Source organism: Onychomys torridus, chromosome X, assembly GCF_903995425.1.
Source record: "Onychomys torridus chromosome X, mOncTor1.1, whole genome shotgun sequence".
Lineage (NCBI taxonomy): Eukaryota > Metazoa > Chordata > Mammalia > Rodentia > Cricetidae > Onychomys > Onychomys torridus.
In genome coordinates, this window is record NC_050466.1 from 16,765,482 (window position 1) to 16,785,024 (window position 19,543).

At 37.6% G+C, this 19,543-nt stretch overlaps 1 protein-coding gene across 3 annotated transcripts in view; it reads left to right on the forward strand.

Moving 5' to 3' along the window:
- Nucleotides 1-19,543, forward strand: part of Wdr44 (WD repeat domain 44) — a 100,412-nt gene that overhangs the window by 41,117 nt on the left and 39,752 nt on the right. For 2 of the 3 annotated variants that reach the window (XM_036174959.1, XM_036174958.1), the window contains exons 4-7: nucleotides 10,874-10,948; nucleotides 15,926-16,562; nucleotides 17,218-17,348; nucleotides 18,349-18,444. In XM_036174959.1, coding sequence (XP_036030852.1) covers nucleotides 10,874-10,948; nucleotides 15,926-16,562; nucleotides 17,218-17,348; nucleotides 18,349-18,444 — 939 coding nt within the window. The remainder of the gene's footprint in view (nucleotides 1-10,873; nucleotides 10,949-15,925; nucleotides 16,563-17,217; nucleotides 17,349-18,348; nucleotides 18,445-19,543) is intronic. The other variant, XM_036174960.1, reaches the window with a different exon arrangement.

Consider the following 19,543-nt stretch of genomic DNA (forward strand, 5'->3'; position numbering starts at 1 on the left):
AAACATGTTTTAAAAGTAATACATATAAATGGTTTAAATGTCCATAGAGCAAAAGATACATGGTGGAAAGAGCTGTTCCTCCTATTCCTCATCCACTACCTCCTAGTCTGTATATCTAGAAGTGATTGCTTTTTATGCTTGTAAGTCTTCAAAGCTACTTGACTCTAAGGTATTTATAGGTTATAACAAATAGGTCTGGAGAATTTACTTTATGCCAGTAATTAAAGACTGTCCTTACTTGACTAAAATTAGATAGCAAATGAACATATTTAGTAAGTAAATATGAGATTGGGTTTTGTTCCCTTTTTACTTTTTTTATTTCAAAGTAAGTATGGAGTCATAGGAAACTACAAATATAGTATGAAGAGGTTCTGTGTATCCTTCAGGCAGTTTCCCCAATGGTTATAACTTAATTATAGAATAGTATCAAAACCAGGAATTTAACATTGGTCCAGTGTGAATGTATAATCCTATATCAGTATTTTCTGTGTTTATTTCTGTGTAACCACCACAACCAAGATGCAGAACTGTGTCATCAACATCTGCCCTGTGCTACCACTTTATATTTTACATGCTACCAACACCCCATATCATCTCCAAATTTGTTTTCCATTGCTATAATTTTGTCATTTTGAAAGATGGTATATAAATGAAATCATGTAATATATGGCCCTTTGAAATTAGCAGAAAGCATTGAGATGTATCAGAATTGTATTTATCAGCATTGTGTTCATTTTCATTGCTTTGTATTGTACATACATGTATATGTACTGAGGCTATTGAGTATGTTTTATATGTAAGTGTTATATCTACTAGTATCCTTTTTTAAAGATTTATTTTTATGTATGTGTTTCTGTGTGTGTATATACTACACAGAGGCTAGAAAAGGGCATAGACAGTTATGAGCCACCCAAATATGGGTACAAATAACTGAAATCAGGTCCTATGGAAGATCAGAAAGTGCTTTTCACTTCCTACTTCTCTCCAGCTCCTCATCTACAAATATCTTATGTGGTACAATAAAGGTCCTGGTTTGTGGTAATTTTACAGTCTCACATTATAGCTCTCTGCAAAAGGACAAAAAAGGTCTTGGTTTTTATAAAACAGACTAGATGACGAGTCTTACAAGAAGGTTGGAGGAAGGAGGACAAAATTAAGCAGACATGAGAGCATTGGTACCTTCTATAGAAGGTAAAAGTAGAAACAGAATAGAAAACATTACAAAAAGAAGATAGAATGCCGGGTGGTGGTGGTGCATGCCTTTAATCCCAGCACTCAGGAGGCAGAGCCAGGTGGATCTCTGTGAGTTCAAGGCCAGCCTGGGCTACCAAGTGAGTTCCAGGAAAAGGCACAAAGCTACACAAGAGAAACCCTGTCTCGAAAAACCAAAAAAAAAAAAAGAGGAAGAAGAAGAAGATAGAATTTGTGCTAGGTTTTGAAAATTGAGTGATCACATGGGTAGATAGAGAACCATCAGCAAAATATTGTGTTAGGGAGCAGTATGAACTAAGGTGTGAAGGCATGGCATTTGCTGGAAGCAATGAAAACAGTAGTGTGATATCTATAGAAGTCTCAGTGCTAGAATGCTGGAAAAATAGACTAGATTGTGATGAAGCATAGATATTGAGCTAAGAACTCTAGCTTTTCAATTTTTGAATCAGGATATATGAGTCACTTTGTATATATCTTCCAGTTACTCTGACTCGTGTTTTTTGGTTTTGTTTTTTATTTTTTGTTTTGGTTGGGTTTTTGAGACAGCGTTTCTCTATGTAATGGCCGTGGCTGTCTTGGAAACTGGAACTCTCTTTGTATGGTCTCAAATTCAGAGATGAGATTACCTGCCTCTGAAGTGCTTGGATAAAAGGCGTGCATCACCACGCCTAGCTCTGGCTAGTGTTTTGGTTTGTTGGGTTTTGTGGGCTTTTGTGGATTTGTTTATTACAAGGTCTCACTTTATAGCCCACGATGGCCTTGAATTTGAGCTTATTCTGCCTCTGACAAAGAGACAATGGAAATAACATTGAAAGGAATGGATAGGTGGATATGATAGCCATTTAAAAGTTGTTTTTTATTTTCTCAGCAGAAAGTGAAAGTCACATTTCTAACATTTTTGTAACTCTAATCTATTAATGTCTCCCTGTAGTTGGAGTTTTCCTGCCCGGCCCACAATCAGGACAAATCTCTCTTACCTGTCAGTCCCACAGTCACTCAGACCCAACCAAGTAAACACACAGAAACTTATATTGCTTATAAACTGTATGGCCGTGGCAGGCTGCTTGTTATCTACTTTTTCTATCTTAAATTAACCCATTTCTGTTAGTCTATACTTTGCCACATGGCTTGTGTCTTATCGGTGTCTTTACATGTTGCTTCTCATGGCAGCGGCTGGCAGTGTCTCTTTTCCCCAGCCTTCCACCTCCCAGAAATCTCTTCTCTCTTGTCCTGCCTATACTTCCTGCCTGACCACTGGCCAATCAGAACTTTATTTACTCAGAGTGACATCCACAGCATCTCCTTCTTTACTAATAAAAGGCAGGAGTCAACAGAATTAATTTTTTATCATTTTTATTTTTAAGATTATAATATAATTACAGTAGTTCTTCCTTTCCTCCCTCCAAACCCTCCCATATGTCCTTCCCTGCTCACCTTCACCTTTAACTTCATGACCTCTTTTTCTGAATTCTTTTAATGTATTTACTATTTATAGCTTAATGTTCTATGTCCCAGGCTGTCCAGGAACTTACTATGTAGCCAAGGCTGGCCTTGTACTGCCATCAACCTTCCTGCCTCAGCCTCTGAAATGCTGAGATGACAGGTGTGAAACACACCTGGCTCCTAGCTTAATGTTCTTTCATAGATAATAACAAATATTTCCTTGAGTATGCATCAGTTTTATACAAATTAATTGTAAATATGAGTTTTTGTTGGGCATACTTATTTTTTTTTCTTCCATTGAAAATAGATTCTTGCCAGGCGGTGGTAGCACACACCTTTAATCCCAGCACTCAGGAGGCAGAGTCAGGTGAATCTCTGTGAGTTCAAGGCCAGCCTGTGTCTACAGAGCGAGATCAGGACAGGCACCAAAACTACACAGAAAAACCCTGTCTCAAAAAAAAAAAATTTAAAAAAATAAAAAAAAGAAAAAAAAAATATATTCTTTCCCCATACTATTTATCCTGATTATAGTTTCCCTTATCTCTACTCCTCAACCCAGTCTTCCCCACCTCCTCTCCCATCTGGAACCACTCCCTTTCTACCTCTCATTAGAAAAGATAGGCTTCTAAGAGATAACAAAATATAACAGAAACCATCACATCAAAGTTGACACAGCAAACCAAGAGAAGGCACAATAGAGACCCACTCATTCACACACTCAGGAGTCCCATTAAACCTACTAAACTGAAAGCTGTATTATATATACAAAGGACCTGGTACAGGCCCCAACTTGCTGCTTCTGTCTCTGAGTTCATATGAGCTTTGCTCAGTTGATTTACAGGACCTGTTTCCCTGGTGTCTTCCATCCCCTCTTGCTGTTACAGTCCTTCAGCCTCCACTTCCTCAGGGTTCCCTGAGTCCTAAGTAGAGGGATTTGATTAAGATATCCTATTTAGAGCTGTGTGTTGCCAGGCCTGGCTTGCTGCATAATGTATGGCTAAGGGTGTTGTGTTGTATGACTCTGTACTTATTCCTATCTGCTGCAAGAGGAAGGTTCTCTGATGATGGATGAACAAGGCACTGATCTATGAGTATGGCAGAATATCATTAGGAGTCCCTTGATCACTACTTTTTCTTTTGAAAACCAGTAGTATTTGATTTTACCCTAGGTCTGTGGGCTATCTAGTCTCTGGTTCTTGGTCATCTAAGCAGTGTCACATATGATTTCCAACTCCTGGAGTGGGCCTTAAGTCAAATCAGACATTGCTTAGCTTTGTGCCACCATTGCTCTAGCATATTTTGCAGACAGGGCAGCATTGTAGATCAAAGGTTTTGTGGCTGGGTTGGATTTTATGTTTCTCTTTTGGAAGCCTGCGGAGTACCTTCCCATACCAAAGACATTAGAACATGGGGGTAAAGGTTCTATGTAGGCACCAACTCGACCTCTCCATATGCAGTGAGTTGTGTGGTTGTTATCTTCAGCAAAGAGTCCTTGCTGTCTGTCTGAGAAGAGCAACCTATTGTCAGTAATAGCATGGGTTGCTTATGGATTTCCACAGGACCCCAAGAGATGAATAGTTGAGGCGTTGTCTCTCTCAATATTTGGAGAATTCGCTGGGATTACCTTCATATATTTTTAGGACATTTTCACTGCACTAGGATTTTCATACCACCAAATGCCCCCTCGATTCTGGCTCTTTCCATGCATTCCTTCCCTCAACCACATCTTCCCTCCCTCTCCCCATCTAATCCTCCTCTTCCTGTCCAGTGATCCTGAGTGAGGTGACCCAGACACACAAAGATAAATATAGTATGTGTTCACTTATATGTGGATATTAGCCATTAAATAAATGATAACCAAGCTACAGTCTGTAGCCACAGAGAGGTTATGTATAGAGGAAGGGATGGGAGGGCATGTGGATATTCCTGGGAGAGGAAAATAGGTCTCCTGGGTAAACTGGGAGTGGAGGGCATGTGTATTAAAAGTTAATTCTTCAAGTCCTATAATAAAAGATCATAGAGAAAGTACAAGTAACTCTATTAGCCAACACAAGTGGAGCATAACTTCTACATGGATGAGTAAAATCTGAGTCGTGAACTGTGCCTTTTATTAAAGGATGCTTCTGATACTGTCATAGATAGGGACTAAAGAAATGACATGATATTGGGAAAGCTGGCCCTTAGTTTTATGTCTTAGTAAAGAACATGCCACCCCATAAGAAGATACTAAAGACTTCTCAAGTCTAGTTAACTTGGTGATGTTGTCTTGTCACATGCTTTACTTCCATTGCCTATCTCCCAGCCTGACAGATGTGTTATCAAGAAGGATCTAGGTCTATATATAGTTAACTACTGTGATTTTCTTTTAGTGAAAATTATAGTTGACTTATATAGACTTAGATTTTACTAAGAAACATTCTGATTGACTTCCCTTCCCTGGAGATCAGGTCTTTTAAGTGGACCATATGACCCCTTTTAACTTGTGACTTAGCAGCTTGCTACCTTTTAAGTTCAAAGTCCAAAAGAGCTTTGTTAAGCTATATAAAATAGAAATCTAAACACGGGTTAGCAGGTTTTTTTTTTTTTTTTCAGTGTAAGAGTATTAACCTAGAATCTTTGTAAATACCAATTAAAACAAATCAAATTAGGACCTAGGAAGTTTTCATATATATTTTAATTAGCTTAAATGAAGAAATTTTCCACTAAATTGTGTTGTAAAATGCTTTTGATTTTCCAGGTAATAAATAGTTGGAGGATAATTGAATTAAATGATTAAAATTGGTAGGATTGATGGTGCTGTTGTGGTAACTGTTCTTTTTTTTGGGGGGGGGGGGCTGAGGATCGAACCCAGGGCCTTGTGCTTGCTAGGCAAGCGCTCTACCACTAAGCTAAATCCTCAACCCCTTTTTTGCTTTTTTGAGACATGGTTTTTCTGTATAGCTTTAGAGCATGTCCTGGAACTCGCTCTGTAGACCAGGCTGGCCTCAAACTCCCAGAGATCCGCCTGCCTCTGCCTCCCAAGTGCTGGGATTAAAGGCATGCGCCACCACTGCCTGACTTGTGGTAACTATTCTTAAAGATGGTCTTTCAAATATTCTCCATCTTGTCCAAGTTCTCTTACTAAATAGTTTTAATTAGATCTTCTTTAGTTTAAAACTAAACTAGAGCTGAAAAGATTGCTCAGTGGTTAAGAGCACTTGTTCTTACAGAGAACACAGGTTTGATTTCCAGCATGCACATGGCAACTTACAGCTATTAGTCCTCCAGTTCCAGGGGATCAGGAATGCACACAGTGCACATATATGCATGCAGGAAAAACAATAAACTTAAAAATAAGTAAATAAATAAATGCTTTTAAAAAGTATTTCCTTTTGCACAAGGAAGGCCTCATCTCTACACAAAGAAAACTAAGAAATGCCGAGAGTGGAATAGTCTTCCCCAGGAAAGAGCACACCAATTGATTATCGAATGCTGAGCCCCAAAAACATACATACATATAAGTAACATCATACAAAATGAGCAGGTTGTATTTAGGAATGCCTATCTATATGCATATATGTATATAACAACAACTAATGTAAAAGAGGTCATGAATTTGAAATAGCATGAACAAGTATATGGCTGGATTTAGAAGGAGGAAAGGGAAGGGGAAAATGTTATATTAATCTCAAAAATAAAAGGAAAAGAAACACTTTATTGAAAAAAAAGCAGGCTGGACATGTTGGCACCTGCTTTTAATCTCAGTGCTTAGGAGGCAGGGGCAGGTGGATCTCTGTGAGTTCAATCTGAGCTTGTTCTACACAGTGAATCCCAGACCAACCAGAGCTATATAGTGAGATACTATTTCAAAAAATAAAATTTAAATCTAGAAAACAGTTAAAGAATATGTGAGTTTAAGTTATATATTTTAACCAAAGGAAATCCAGAATATACATTATTCAGCATTCACTATTTAGCAGTGATTATTTAGTCCTAGACACTGTTTGAGATATTGGGTAAATAGTGGTAGACTCAACAAGTAATATCCCTGTTCTTGTGGTTGTTCTGGTAGTTCAGGAGTGGCATTATAAGGAGGTATGGCTTTGTTGGAGTAGGTATTGCCTTGTTCAAGGAAGTGTTTCACTGTGGGGGCAGGCTTTGAGCTTTCCTATGGTCAAGATACTTCCCAGTGTCTCAGTCAACTTCCTGTTGCCTTCTGATCAAAATGTAGCAAGCATCATGTCTGCCTGCATGCTGCCATGCTCTCTGCCATGATGATAATGGACTGAACCTCTGAAACTGTAAGCAAGCCACCACAATGAAATGTTTTCCTTTATAAGAGTTGCCATGGTCATGGTGTCTCTTCACAGCAATAAAAACCCTGACTAAGACAGTCGTTATACTCTAGTGGGATAAGAGAAAAACTAAGCAAATAACAAAGCTCATTTCAGATTCTGAACAGTTACTTTAAGATGGTCAGCTAAAAGGTCTGGAGAGATTGCTCAGTGGTTAGGAGTGCTTACTGCTCTTACAGAGAACCCAGGTGTGGTTCCCAGCACCCACGTGGTACTTCATCACCACTTATAACTCCTATTTCAGAAGATCCAGCACCTCTTATGATCTTCAGGGACACTGCAGGCAATCAGTGCATAAATGCACTCAGACATGTACATGTACAAAAATAAATAAATGTATTTTTTCATTTTCAATTTAATTTTTGCTTTTATTAAAAAAATTTTCACACAATATGTCCTGATCACAGTTTCCCTTCCCCCAACTCCTTCTAGATCCTCCCTTCCTCACAGATCTCCCCACCTCCCTACCCACCTAACTCTATGTACTTTCTTTCTCTCTCTTTAGAAAACAAAATCAAACCAAAGTACAAACATGCGTGCGCACGCACACACACACACACACACACACACACACACACACACACAACCAAAATCCATAAAAACACAAAATTAGTAAACCATATTATACAAATGAAACGCCAGCAAAATAAAAAATATTGTCCAAACAAAGCAATATGAGACAAAATGTCTACAAAAATACCATTGAGTTCAGTTTGTGTTGGCCATTGACTCCTGGGCATAGAGTCTGCCTTTATGTGTGGTAAATATACCCAGTGATACTCCATTTGGAGAGAACTGATTTTTTTTGTGTGAGTAGTTGTTAATGCAATATAGCTTCTTGGGTTTGGGATGGGATGTTGCGTCTACATCCCCCCTCAGTGCTATACATTGTCCATTTGTGTATCTCTATGTTAGTTACCACCTACTACAAGAGGAAACTTTATAATGATGGTTGATCAAGGCATCTGACTTGAGCCTATGCAGGCCCTCTGCTTGTTACCACAGTCTCTGTGAATCCAAATGTGCATCACTCCCATTGTGTCTGGAAGACACTATTTCCATGGAGTCCACCATCCCCTCTGGCTCTTACACTCTTTCTGCCTCCTCTTTGTATAGCTCCCTGAGCCCTGAGGGGAAGGGTTTGATGACGACATCCCATTTAGGACTGAATATTCCAAAATCTTTTTCTCTCTGCACATTGTCTAGTTGTGGGTCTCTGTGTTAGTTACTATCTACTGCAAGAGGAATCTTTTCTGATGATGGCTGAGACAGGCACTGATCTATGAGTATAACAAAAATTTCATTAGGCATCATTTTATTGCTATGTTCCTTTAGCAATACAATAGTATTTTGTTTTCTCTAGGCCCATTTATGGGCCACCTGAGCAATGTCAGGCATGGTTTCCATCTTGTGGAGTAGGTCTTAAATCCAATCAGAGAGTTATTGGTTACTCCCATGTTCGTAGTACTACTGTACAGCATTATCTTACAGGCCAAGTCACCATTGTCGAGCACAGGATTTGTAACTGGTTACCTTTTTCCTGATAGCATGCAGAGTACCAGAAGCACTAGTCAGTAGGGGTGAGGCTCTAGTTAGGCACCAGCTCAACTTCTCTGTGTTCAGTGAGATTTGTATGTATTGTCTTCAGCAATAGGGCCTTACCATCAGTTTGTGCAAAGTAACCAGTAGCCTTGGCAATAGCCATTGTTTGGAGGCCCTTTTGGCTATTGACTCAACTAGATTATAGCCCATTCCTGGCATTAGTGGTTTCACTTGGTGATGAAAGATATCTAGTTGGGACATTGTTTCCATATGGCCTTTAGTGTTCGTTGTCTCTCCCCATATTCTCTCCCTTATCCATCTCTTACCTCCTCTGCCCTGTTTAATCCTCCTGCTCCAATCTCCCCTGTCTCTCTACTAACAGACACACACATACACATAAAATCAAATAATTGTGTTTTTTTAAAAGATGGCCAGGCAAGCCTTCTATGATAAAAATGTCACTTGAACCCTAATAGCAAGGGTTCACTGAACTGTAGGTATTGGGTGTAGTGATGAGAAGTACATGAGCTATCATGTTAAGCCCTCATAGACTGTGGGGAATTTAGATTTTACCTGATACTTGAGATTCCATCAGGGAAAAAAAATGATCCTTTATCAGATTCTATAATAAAATTAATAGTATTCCCCTCCCCAAATATTGAAGAGGAATCCAAAGGAACAAATTTAGATTGAAAATGTTTCAAGGCTGTAAAATTTTCAGTAGCAAATTGACTCAATTATACTAACCAGTAATAATCTTTGGCAAAACTTCATCATGGAATAAGTACTCATACAAATAATTCTGATACTTGTGTAAGTATCATTTTATACTTATATATATCCTATACGCCTTGTATTACTTGTCTGTGAAAGTTATTATAGCAGCCTTCCTCTAAGAAGCTCTGTGATATATAATAATTATGAATTGATATTCCTTATTATATCAGTAGCATTCAAATTGCTATCCTTTTATAAATGTAAAAAGCAAGATTTGCAAATGTATGACACTATTATTTTACCCTAATTTTTCTAGCAAGCAATGCAGTATGTCTACCTTTCTAACTTCCAAGATATGTGTGTGTATGTGCACATGTATATATGTGCATGCAAATAAATGTACATGTAGATATATATGTATTTTTGGTGTGTTTAATGTTTTTCATCTTTTAGTGTTTTGAGAAATTTTATTTAACTTCTCCTTTTATCTTGCCTCTTTTTATCTAAATCATGTAGAATTAAAAAATATTCTCAGAATATGCTTTTCTGTGTTATGTGATTTTTATATATTTATAAAACAATATTTTTTGGAAAGTTTTTTTAATATCTATTTAGTGTGTACAGGTGTTTTGCCTGAGTGTATGTCTATGTACCACTTATATGCCTGGTGCCAGCAGTAGCCAGAAGAGGGCATTAGATTCTCCTGAGACTAACATCACAGTTTCTTGTGTTATGAGTTGCCATTTGGGTTCTAGAAATTGAACCTCTTAGTGCACTTACTCACTGCGCCATCTCTCCAGTCCCAGGAAGAATATTTTTGATCCTTAGTGTTTTCTAGCTACTAAGATATTCGGGAGTTCTTAGCGTCTATTAAATGTTTTAAAATTATTGGGGGTTGGGGGTTTAGCTCAGTGGTAGAGAAAGGCCCTGGGTTCGGTCCTCAGGTCTGGAAGAAAAAAAGAAAAGAAAAAATTATTATTGGGGTGCATATGCATGGTAAGGCTCAACTCAGGAGATCGGAGGGCGACTTGGAGGAGTTGGTTCTTTCCTTCCATGCTACATGTTCCAGGATTGAACTCAGGTCACTAGGCTTGTAAGAAGCACTTTCACACTCTGAGTCATCTCACCAGCCCTCTATTAGTTTTTTAATGTTAAAATGATAAGCTCAGAGGTCTGGAGAGATGGCTCAAAGTTAAGATACCTTGGTGCTTTTTCAGAAGACCCAGCTTTGCTTCCCAGCACCCATGTGGCAGCTCCTAATTATCTGCAACTCCAGTTCCAGGAGATCCAGTACCTTCTGGCCTCTACAGGCATCCATAGTGTGTACATAGATACACTCAGGCAGTATACCCATACATATAAAAATAAATCTTCTTTGCTGAAAGCTAGGCTCAGTTTTTCACATTTAAATTTGCTGATTTTTTTTTTATGATCACAGTGTCATAGTTGGCATACCATCTGTTCATGTTTCTTTGCTTTGTTTATTATTTTTTGTTTTAGTTTTTTAAGGACAATCTTATGTCTTCTTTGGTTTAAGAATGCTGTATTTCCCCTTTTGCGCTCTTTTTGAGGAAGCTTTTCAATAAAAGTCATCATTTGTTCTGTTTGTTTCTTTCTTTAAACAGGAAACAGAGAATACAGCAAACAAAGCTGGAAATGAGTCCCCTGTACAAGAACTGAGACAAGATGTATCTAAAAAGGTTGGAAAGATATAATGTCAACTTTAGTTTATGGAGGATATCAAATTTATATGATGCATTTAAAATAGAATGTGTTATGTATTGTTTTGGCATACTGTTCTGTACATACTGATTGTTTTAGCAATGATTTTTGCATCATCAGCTTTATGGTGACAGGCACTTGGGGCTTTTTAGAAGTTGTGTCATCATATACTTGGTAATTTATCCTTGAAACAGGTTGGTTTTTTTGTTTGTTTAATGTGGCTGCTAAGTGCTATGGAACAGGCCTTTAATCTCAACACTTGGAAGGCAGAGAAGATGAATCTCTGTAATGGATATAGTGAGTTCCAGGTCAGCCAGGGCTACAAAGGGTGATTCTGTCTCAAAAAATCAAAACAATAACACCAACAGCAAAATATGGTTGTATTTAATGGTTTAAGAGTTCCTAATCTTGACTTTACTATTAAAAGTTACAGATTCTGAGTCAGGCATCATGTTGCACACCTTTAATCCCATCACTTGAGAGTTAGATGCAGGCAGATCTCTATGAGTTTGAGGCCAGCCTGGTCTACATAGAAAGCTCCAGGACAGACAGGGCTACATAGTGACTCTATCTCAAAACATCAACAACAGCAACAACAAAAAAATAGAATTTACAGATACTGAAAGGCTCGTTGTAGCAAATTATGATAGCTTTAGGAGTCAGAGATAGCAGGAAGTCCTTACATTGATAGAATCCTTGATGCTTTTTAAATAATCAGTGCTGTGATGCTCCCGAAGTTAGTTCACAAGAAGAGACTGAGTACAAGGTACATAGTTTGGGTCTGGGGCTGGGAGGCTGTCTCATTGGGCAAGAACACTTGATGTTTAAGCATGGGAACCTGAGTTCAAACCCCCAGAATGTATCTTTTTAAAAAAAAAAGCTAGTCATGACCCTGTGTGCTTGTGTTTGGGAGTGCAAGGAATGGAGACAAGTTGATCCCAACAGGAGTTTTCTGGCCTGCAAGCCAGGAAGCAAATCAGGTTCGGTAGCAAACCCTGTCTCAAACGAATAAGGTAGAAAGTATGGAGGAAGATACAGGGTATCCTTATCAAGCCTCTCCATGTAGTACACATATACATCATTTAAAAAAATATTTATAAAATGAGCTGTTTTAGTATCAGCATAAATTCCAAGGGAAAAGATATTTCTATTCATTTATTTAGACAAATTTTGTGTGTTTTCTGGGCCATGAGCACTGTTTTAGCCAGTAAGTTTCTAGATCCCAGCAAAACAGCTCATTCTCTACTTCAGAGCTTCTTCAACAGTAGCACTCTTCACATACATTGTTGTGAAGGGAAGCAGCAACTATTGTGTGCATTATAGAATTCTTCTACCTAGCTGGACACCAGTAGCATTCTCTCCATCCTTTAGTCATGATAACAAAAATGTCTCCATATCTGAGATGGATTTGTGGCAAACTTGCTTTCAATGAAGAACACTATTCTACCCTTATAAAATTTATAAATATAACAGACTATGAATTTTAATGTTGATCATACCATTTTCTATAAAAGAGAAAAACCCCTTCAGGGAGAAGAGGTGTTCTTGTATATTAGCTTATAGAACAGAAATAGAACTGTTTTTAAAAATAGGAAAAAACTCACCATTCTGTAGTGTAACGGTTTCTTTGATTTTTTTTTCATGATTCATTCTTGGTTCTCAACCATTTGCATACATTATTTTCTTCCCGATTACAATGTAGATAGAATTTTTTATTCTTACCATGTTTATATGTCCTTCATATTTCATCGTAACTATGCTTCTGCCAAACATTTTAAATTATATTTAGCCATTTGTATTGTTGAAACTTGTTCATTTTTGCTGTATTTCTCCTTTTCCTCCTCCTCCTTCAGCCTCTAAAGTGCTAACTTTACAGGCATTCATCAACACCCCAGCTTTTAATTTCCCCCCTTTAGAAGAATCAGTTACCTACTTACAATTTATCCTGCCTGTAGTTAATACGTGAAAGGTGATTGGGAGGAGAGTTTAAATAGAAACTGAAAAGGTAGTGAGAAAATCCTGTGGGACATAAAGTGAGGCTTAATACTCTTCTAAAGTTCTAGCCTTTTAAGATTGATTGAGCATTAATTGCTAAAGACCATAGGAAAACAATACTAACTATCATGCTTGGAAGTTTGTTACATTTTAGTAGAGGAATTTGAGTAAACATAATCAGACATGGTGGCACAAACTTCTAATCCCAGCACTTGGGTTGTAGAGGCAAAAGAAACGGAAAAATTCAGGATCATCCTCAGCTACAGCAGGAGTTTGAAGCCAGTCTGCATACAACCATATGTCAAAAAGAAAATAAGGAAATTGGATGAAAATAAATGTAATAAATGTTGTACCAAATTTACAAAATATTATAAAAAAAAAACCTAAAGAGAAACTATCTCCTATTTGACAGCAGGAACGGAGGTAACTTTATGGGGAAAAAGCATGTGAGCTGATTTTCGAGGAATAGATAAAATTTTGGCAGGTAGAGATAAAAGAGGAAAGACATTCCTAATGGCTTAGAGATGGAGAATGTGTAGAATGTTTGAGGGTGAGTCTAATAAGTCCAAGTTAGGAGAATGCTTCTGTCATACTAAAGTATCTGGGTTTCATTTTATAATCACTCAGAATGCAATGAGCTTTTGATGTAAACAGGTACAACAGCAGCATCTCTTTGTTGCTTTTAGTTCTGTTTTCTTTTCTCTCCTTTTCATTGCTTCCAAATCCATAAAAAAATGTCATACTTAGGCACCATAAATGGGTATAGAAGGTGTCAATCAACAGGCTGAAAAATGTGTCTTGCAGTCCAGGAAATGATGGTCTGGTGTGAATAGAGTGAATATACAGAGCAAACTCGTTTAGTCTGTGTATTATATTATTCATGCTGTAATGAATGGTAAAGTCATAGAAGAGTGGGATTAGGAGAACAGACTAGGGGAGACATAGTTTTCAACCTCACTTTGACCCTTATTTTCATAGCATGAACCTTTCTCTTACACACAGTGATCATGTCAACCCTTTACAATAACCTTGTTCTTACTGTGGCCACTCACCGCCCCGTGTTTTCTTCTGCACATAGACATAGGAGGCCAAGAAGCTTGAAACCCCTCTTACCATTATCTTCCCCTTATTTACATGGGTTTTAAGTTTGGGCTTTTTTGTTTACTAACTGTGAGGCATTTGGGCAAATTTCCTAATGCTTTTACCTCAGATCCTACTTCTGAAAAAAAGATAATCCAGCTATCTAATGAGATTATCACAGGATGATATATACTGGGCATGATACACAGTAGGCTTTCTTTCCTTTCTTCTCTAGAACTTGAGAATTTTATTGTTATCTTTCTCTCCTATGGCTAACTTCCTGTCAGCTTATAAAAATGCTGGGCTACTTTTTTGAATTTTTTTTTCCTATTTACAGCCAATCCCCTCTGCCCTAACCCATGGCCTAGTAAATGCTAGGCAACTACCAAGCTTTTTGAAAATTGTATTGTATCCAGCTGACACTGTGCCTTCATGGTTTAGTTATTCTTATTTTTAAAGTTAGTTCTTTGAGAATTGCATATGTGTTTTGAAAATATTCACCCTTCCTCCAGCTCCTCCTAACCCCCTCCCCTTTCCCTCTTCATCAAACTTTGTGTCCTCCTTTTATAAAAAGCCAGTCAAATCCTATTTGTGTTGCCCATATCTTCTTGGATATGTGCTCCTCCCCTGGATCGTGGTCAACTTCCCAGGGGCCACACTCTTGAGAAACTGACCCTCCCTCTTCACACAGTTGTCAATGGCCCACAACCTCTCATCGTCTGACTTGAGCTAGCACAGCTCTTATCCATTCACAGTATCACAGCCACTGTGAGTTCATACTTCAGTTGCCCTGCTGTGTCCTGAAGTCACTGTCCTTATAGTCATTTACTGCACTGGTTCTTACAATCTTTCCACTTCCCCTCCCACAACGATCCCTGTTACACAGTTTCACACACATTGTTATCTGACTTCTATTATCATTAAAGTCACCAAGGCTGATAAAATGTAAACATGATAACAATGTGGACCTTAGTGCATACTATAGGTGGTAAAAATGAGGTAATTTCTAGTACTAGAATTTTTAAGATAGAGAAAAGTTAATAATATTCTGGGAAATCAAGGGCAAATCTTACAGAACAGCAATAACAGCCAGTTCTACTAGGATGGAATTATAAAAAAGCTGACCAGGGCAGGTCTGTGACACATTCCATTAGCTTACTGGGGCTGGGGAATTGAGATAGAGAATCCAGGGTTGGTATGGTAGAAGAATGAGTGAATCAGGGAATTTAATGTGTTAGTAATTTAGAAGATATATTTTCCTCTAAATATTACTTGAAGACATAGACCTGTGTGTATTTTTCACTTAGACGTAAGGAACGGGGAGTGGGAGCAATGTGGGCTGGATGTTTGAGCTCTTTGGATAGACCTGCCCTCAGTCTGAGGAATGAAGCCTTATAATTGATTCAAGTATGTTCGTCTCCTTGTATCTGCTGGCTTTTCTAGTGTACTCTTAAATTCAGACTGAAACAAGTTCAATTCTAACCTAGGTGGATTTTGTTCTCATGATTTTGTTAACTTGAGACAGCAGGGAGTTATTGCAACTAGTTTGGCAGAACTATGTACATGAACTCTTGATATTTGGAGTCTTCATCTTACAGGGTTCATTGAACTTTTGTGACTGTATACCAACACAGGTTCCCTATTACAATGTGGAAGCATATAGATTCTGGAAGCGAACTCCCAGGGCTTATGCCACTTTTATGACTGACTCAAAAACATTGGACAAATCACTTGGTCCATGTATGCTTTACATCCTTCATTTGTAAAGATTAAAATCAATAAAGTGTTACACACATTGCCTGTCATATATTTAATTAGCTATTGCTTTGTTATTGTAAATAGCTTCATTTTTAAAAAACTGCTTTTTAACTTTTCATTAGATAATTGATAGTATTATTGAGGAGAGTCAGAAAGTACTACAATTGGAAGATGAGTCTTTGGATCCTGAAGGAAAAGAACTCTCTGATCAGGCTACTGCGGGTCCTTCTGTGGCTGAGACAGATTTTAGTAACATACCTGGACTACTATCCATAGAGCATGAACTACAACAAGATTCTGAACAGGTGGACAGTTCAAATGTATTTGAAGAAACTGAAGTAGAAACACAAAAATGTTTTCCTTCTGCTGACACCTCTGAGAAGACAGTAGATGAAACTGCTAATTTAACTGATGTGAGTTCAACTGAGCAGCTTGATATTTCTGAACTGGAGACTGAACTATTGAGCAAGGAAGCAGTGGAAGTCAAAGAAAGTGATGTTCTAGATTCTGCATCCTCAGACTCTTTATCTACTAAAGATTTTGCTGCTGCAGAAGAAGTGGCTCCTGCAAAACCCCCAAGGCACCTTACTCCAGAACCTGATATAGTAGCCAGTACAAAGAAGCCTGTTCCTGCACGCCCACCTCCACCAACTAATTTCCCACCTCCTAGACCCCCACCTCCAGCCCGACCTGCGCCACCACCAAGAAAAAAGAAAAGTGAACTGGAGTTTGAGGCTCTTAAAACACCTGATCTGGATGGCAAGTATTAATTGAGAAATATTTTGGTTGGGAAATATTTTGGTTGGGATAGGGTCATTTTATATCATCCATGGAACGTCTCTGTTGACTGGGCTAGCCTTGAACTTGTGGAGATCTTCTGCCTCTACTTCCTCAAGCATAGGCATTTGCTATGATTCTCAGCTGATTTTTCTGCTTTTGTTTCAATTTGTGCTAAAGAAAAACCACTCCGATAGCTAGGATATATAAATTGTTTCTTGAATAAGTTGACAAAAGGTAAAAGGTATTATACTGGTCATAAGTTAAAGTAATATTACTGAGTACTTTGGCAGACTCCAGACTTTCACATTTTTTACCCTCTAAGAATTGGTGTGGGAGTGGTAGAAAGAAAATGGGAGTGGAAGGCTTTAAAATTTCTAAATTTAAATCCTAGATCTTTGAATGTATAAACTGTGTAGTCTTGAAGAAGTTAAATAATTATTTGAACCATGTTTTTTAATAAAGAAAATAAAAATAAAAGTCACTGTTCTCACAGGCTTGTTACAAGAATTAAATAAAGGTTAAAAGTATTTCTTGTTATTTTTGTGTATGTGTGTATAAAATTGTTGGTATTATTGCTCTGTTAGTAATATCTTCATTATCATTACTATTACTATTATTATTATTATTATTGCAGTACCCAAAGACAACATTACATCTGATTCTCTCCTTACTACAAATGTGGTTTCAGAAAGTACAGCTAGAGAGTCTCAGCCATCTCTAGATTTGGCAAGTGCTACAAGTGGAGATAAAATAGTTACTGCCCAGGTTGGTGAATTACTATTATATTTGATATAGGCTAATTCAAAATTTGTACAACTAGCTGACTTAATTATTGAAACCCTTTTTCTTCTCTAAGCCAAATGTTTCGTTGTCTTCCATGCTTGACCACCTCACTTCCCTTTCTAGCTTGGCTGCTAACTAGTTTAGTGAGTTAAGATAACTATTTAGCATCTGATTGATAGATGCCCCACTGATAAAATGTGGGAAAAGTATCTACCTTGAAGGTTTTCTGCAAGAATGAAATGTGCTAATATATGCCAAGTGTGTGACAGGTTATAGGTATTTTTAAAAACAGCTGCTTCTATTTTTAATATTATAAGTTCCTTTTCCTAGACATAAAACACTTCATGTACTAGGCCGTGGGCTATACAAAAGAACTGCATAACATTTTACCACAGCCAAATTCTGGAACTTGTATATATACAAGTAGCTATATAGTATAGTAGCTGAAGTGAGGAGGGTTAGCAGACCTGGAAATGTGGCATTACCATTTTGTTTTAACAATACAGGAGAGGTCACAAGCAGCCAGTTTTTGTATGATCCACATGGTATTTGCCCTTTTGAAGTATTGTTTTTTTTTTAATGTAGAAGAATATGCAACAACAACTGTATGTGAAATTTTTAACATATTTGTTGTCTAGCTTTCTACATAAACAGAAGTTGTCTTAACTCTTCTTTAGCAATATCCACATATGGATTGAATTAATTACAATCTTAGTAGAGAACTGTTGTTTTGGATGGGTTCAAATAAAACACTTATTTGTTTGTGATACTACTAAGGCACAATTTTATGGGCAGCAGTAGTTTTGATGTCTAATGTCTTTCAACATGCAGAGAATAATAAAAGGCTAAAATGGAATCATTAATATCATTTTCAGTAGATTTTTTTCTGATTTGTGGAATTTTGTAGAAGCATGCATGGTAATGAATAATTAAAATTTATAGAAATTGATTCAGTCTGTCTGTTTATATAATATAATTTTAGGAAAATGGAAAAGCACCTGATGTGCAGACCCTAGCAGGTGAAGTGATGGGCCCTCAGAGACCTAGATCCAACTCTGGGAGAGAGCTTACTGATGAGGTAGAATTCAATTTTTTTGTTCTTAAAAACATAAAATGTAAAAATCATAATGAGAAAATGAGAAAGTTCTAGAGATGGATTGTGGTGTTGGTTGCATAGAACTTAACTGTACGGAATAACTGTGAACTACACTTAAAAATGATTAACATGCTATTGTTTCATGTTACATATAACTTACTGTATTTTTTAATTGATGTTTTACATTTATACATATTAATGGGTTGTAATATGGCAGTTTGATAGATTGATGCAGTATATAATGACTAAATCCAGGAAATCAGTGTTTCCATCTTTTTAAGCATTATTTTAATACCAGGAATACTGAACTTGTTTAGTTATTTTGTCATGCATAATGAATTACTTTTAGGCCAAAATCATTAAAAATAAGAGTATCTTAGGTTTGGGATTTTATTTATATATTAAAGTTTAAATCAATGATGGAAAGTTGCCATTTCACAAAGATATGTGGCGGAATACTTACATTAAAAGCAGAATCTGCCGGGCAGTGGTTGTGCACGCCTTTAATCCCAGCATTCATGAGGCAGAGGCAGGCAGATCTTTGTGAGTTCGAGGCCAGCCTGGTCTACAGAGCGAGATCCAGGAAAGGCGCAAAAGCTACACAGAGAAACCCTGTCTCGAAAAACAAAACAAAACAAAAAAGCAGAACCCAAGATGGGCTGATGACAAAGCAGGCCTATAATCCCAGCACTCAGGAAGATGAGGTAGAAAGATCACACGGTCAGGATCTACTTGGGCTACAAAGTAAGTTCAAGGCCAGCCTGGTAACTTTCTGAGACATTAAATCAGAAAGAAAAGACAGAAACATCTGGGGCTGTAGCTCAGTTGTATGTTTGCTAGTATTCATAAAGTCCATTCCCAGTACCACATGCACATTCATACACAGCACAAATAGCAGGATCTGTATTTTATAGAAAGTGAGCTTGAAAATAAGTATAGTAGTTCATATGCTTTTTTTACGTGTGTGTGTGTGTGTGTGTGTGTGTGTGTGTGTGTGTGTGTGTGTGTGAGTGTGGGGGTGGGGGTGTGGGGGGGGTGTCTATGGGTACATACATGCCACATTACAGGTGTGGAGGTCAAA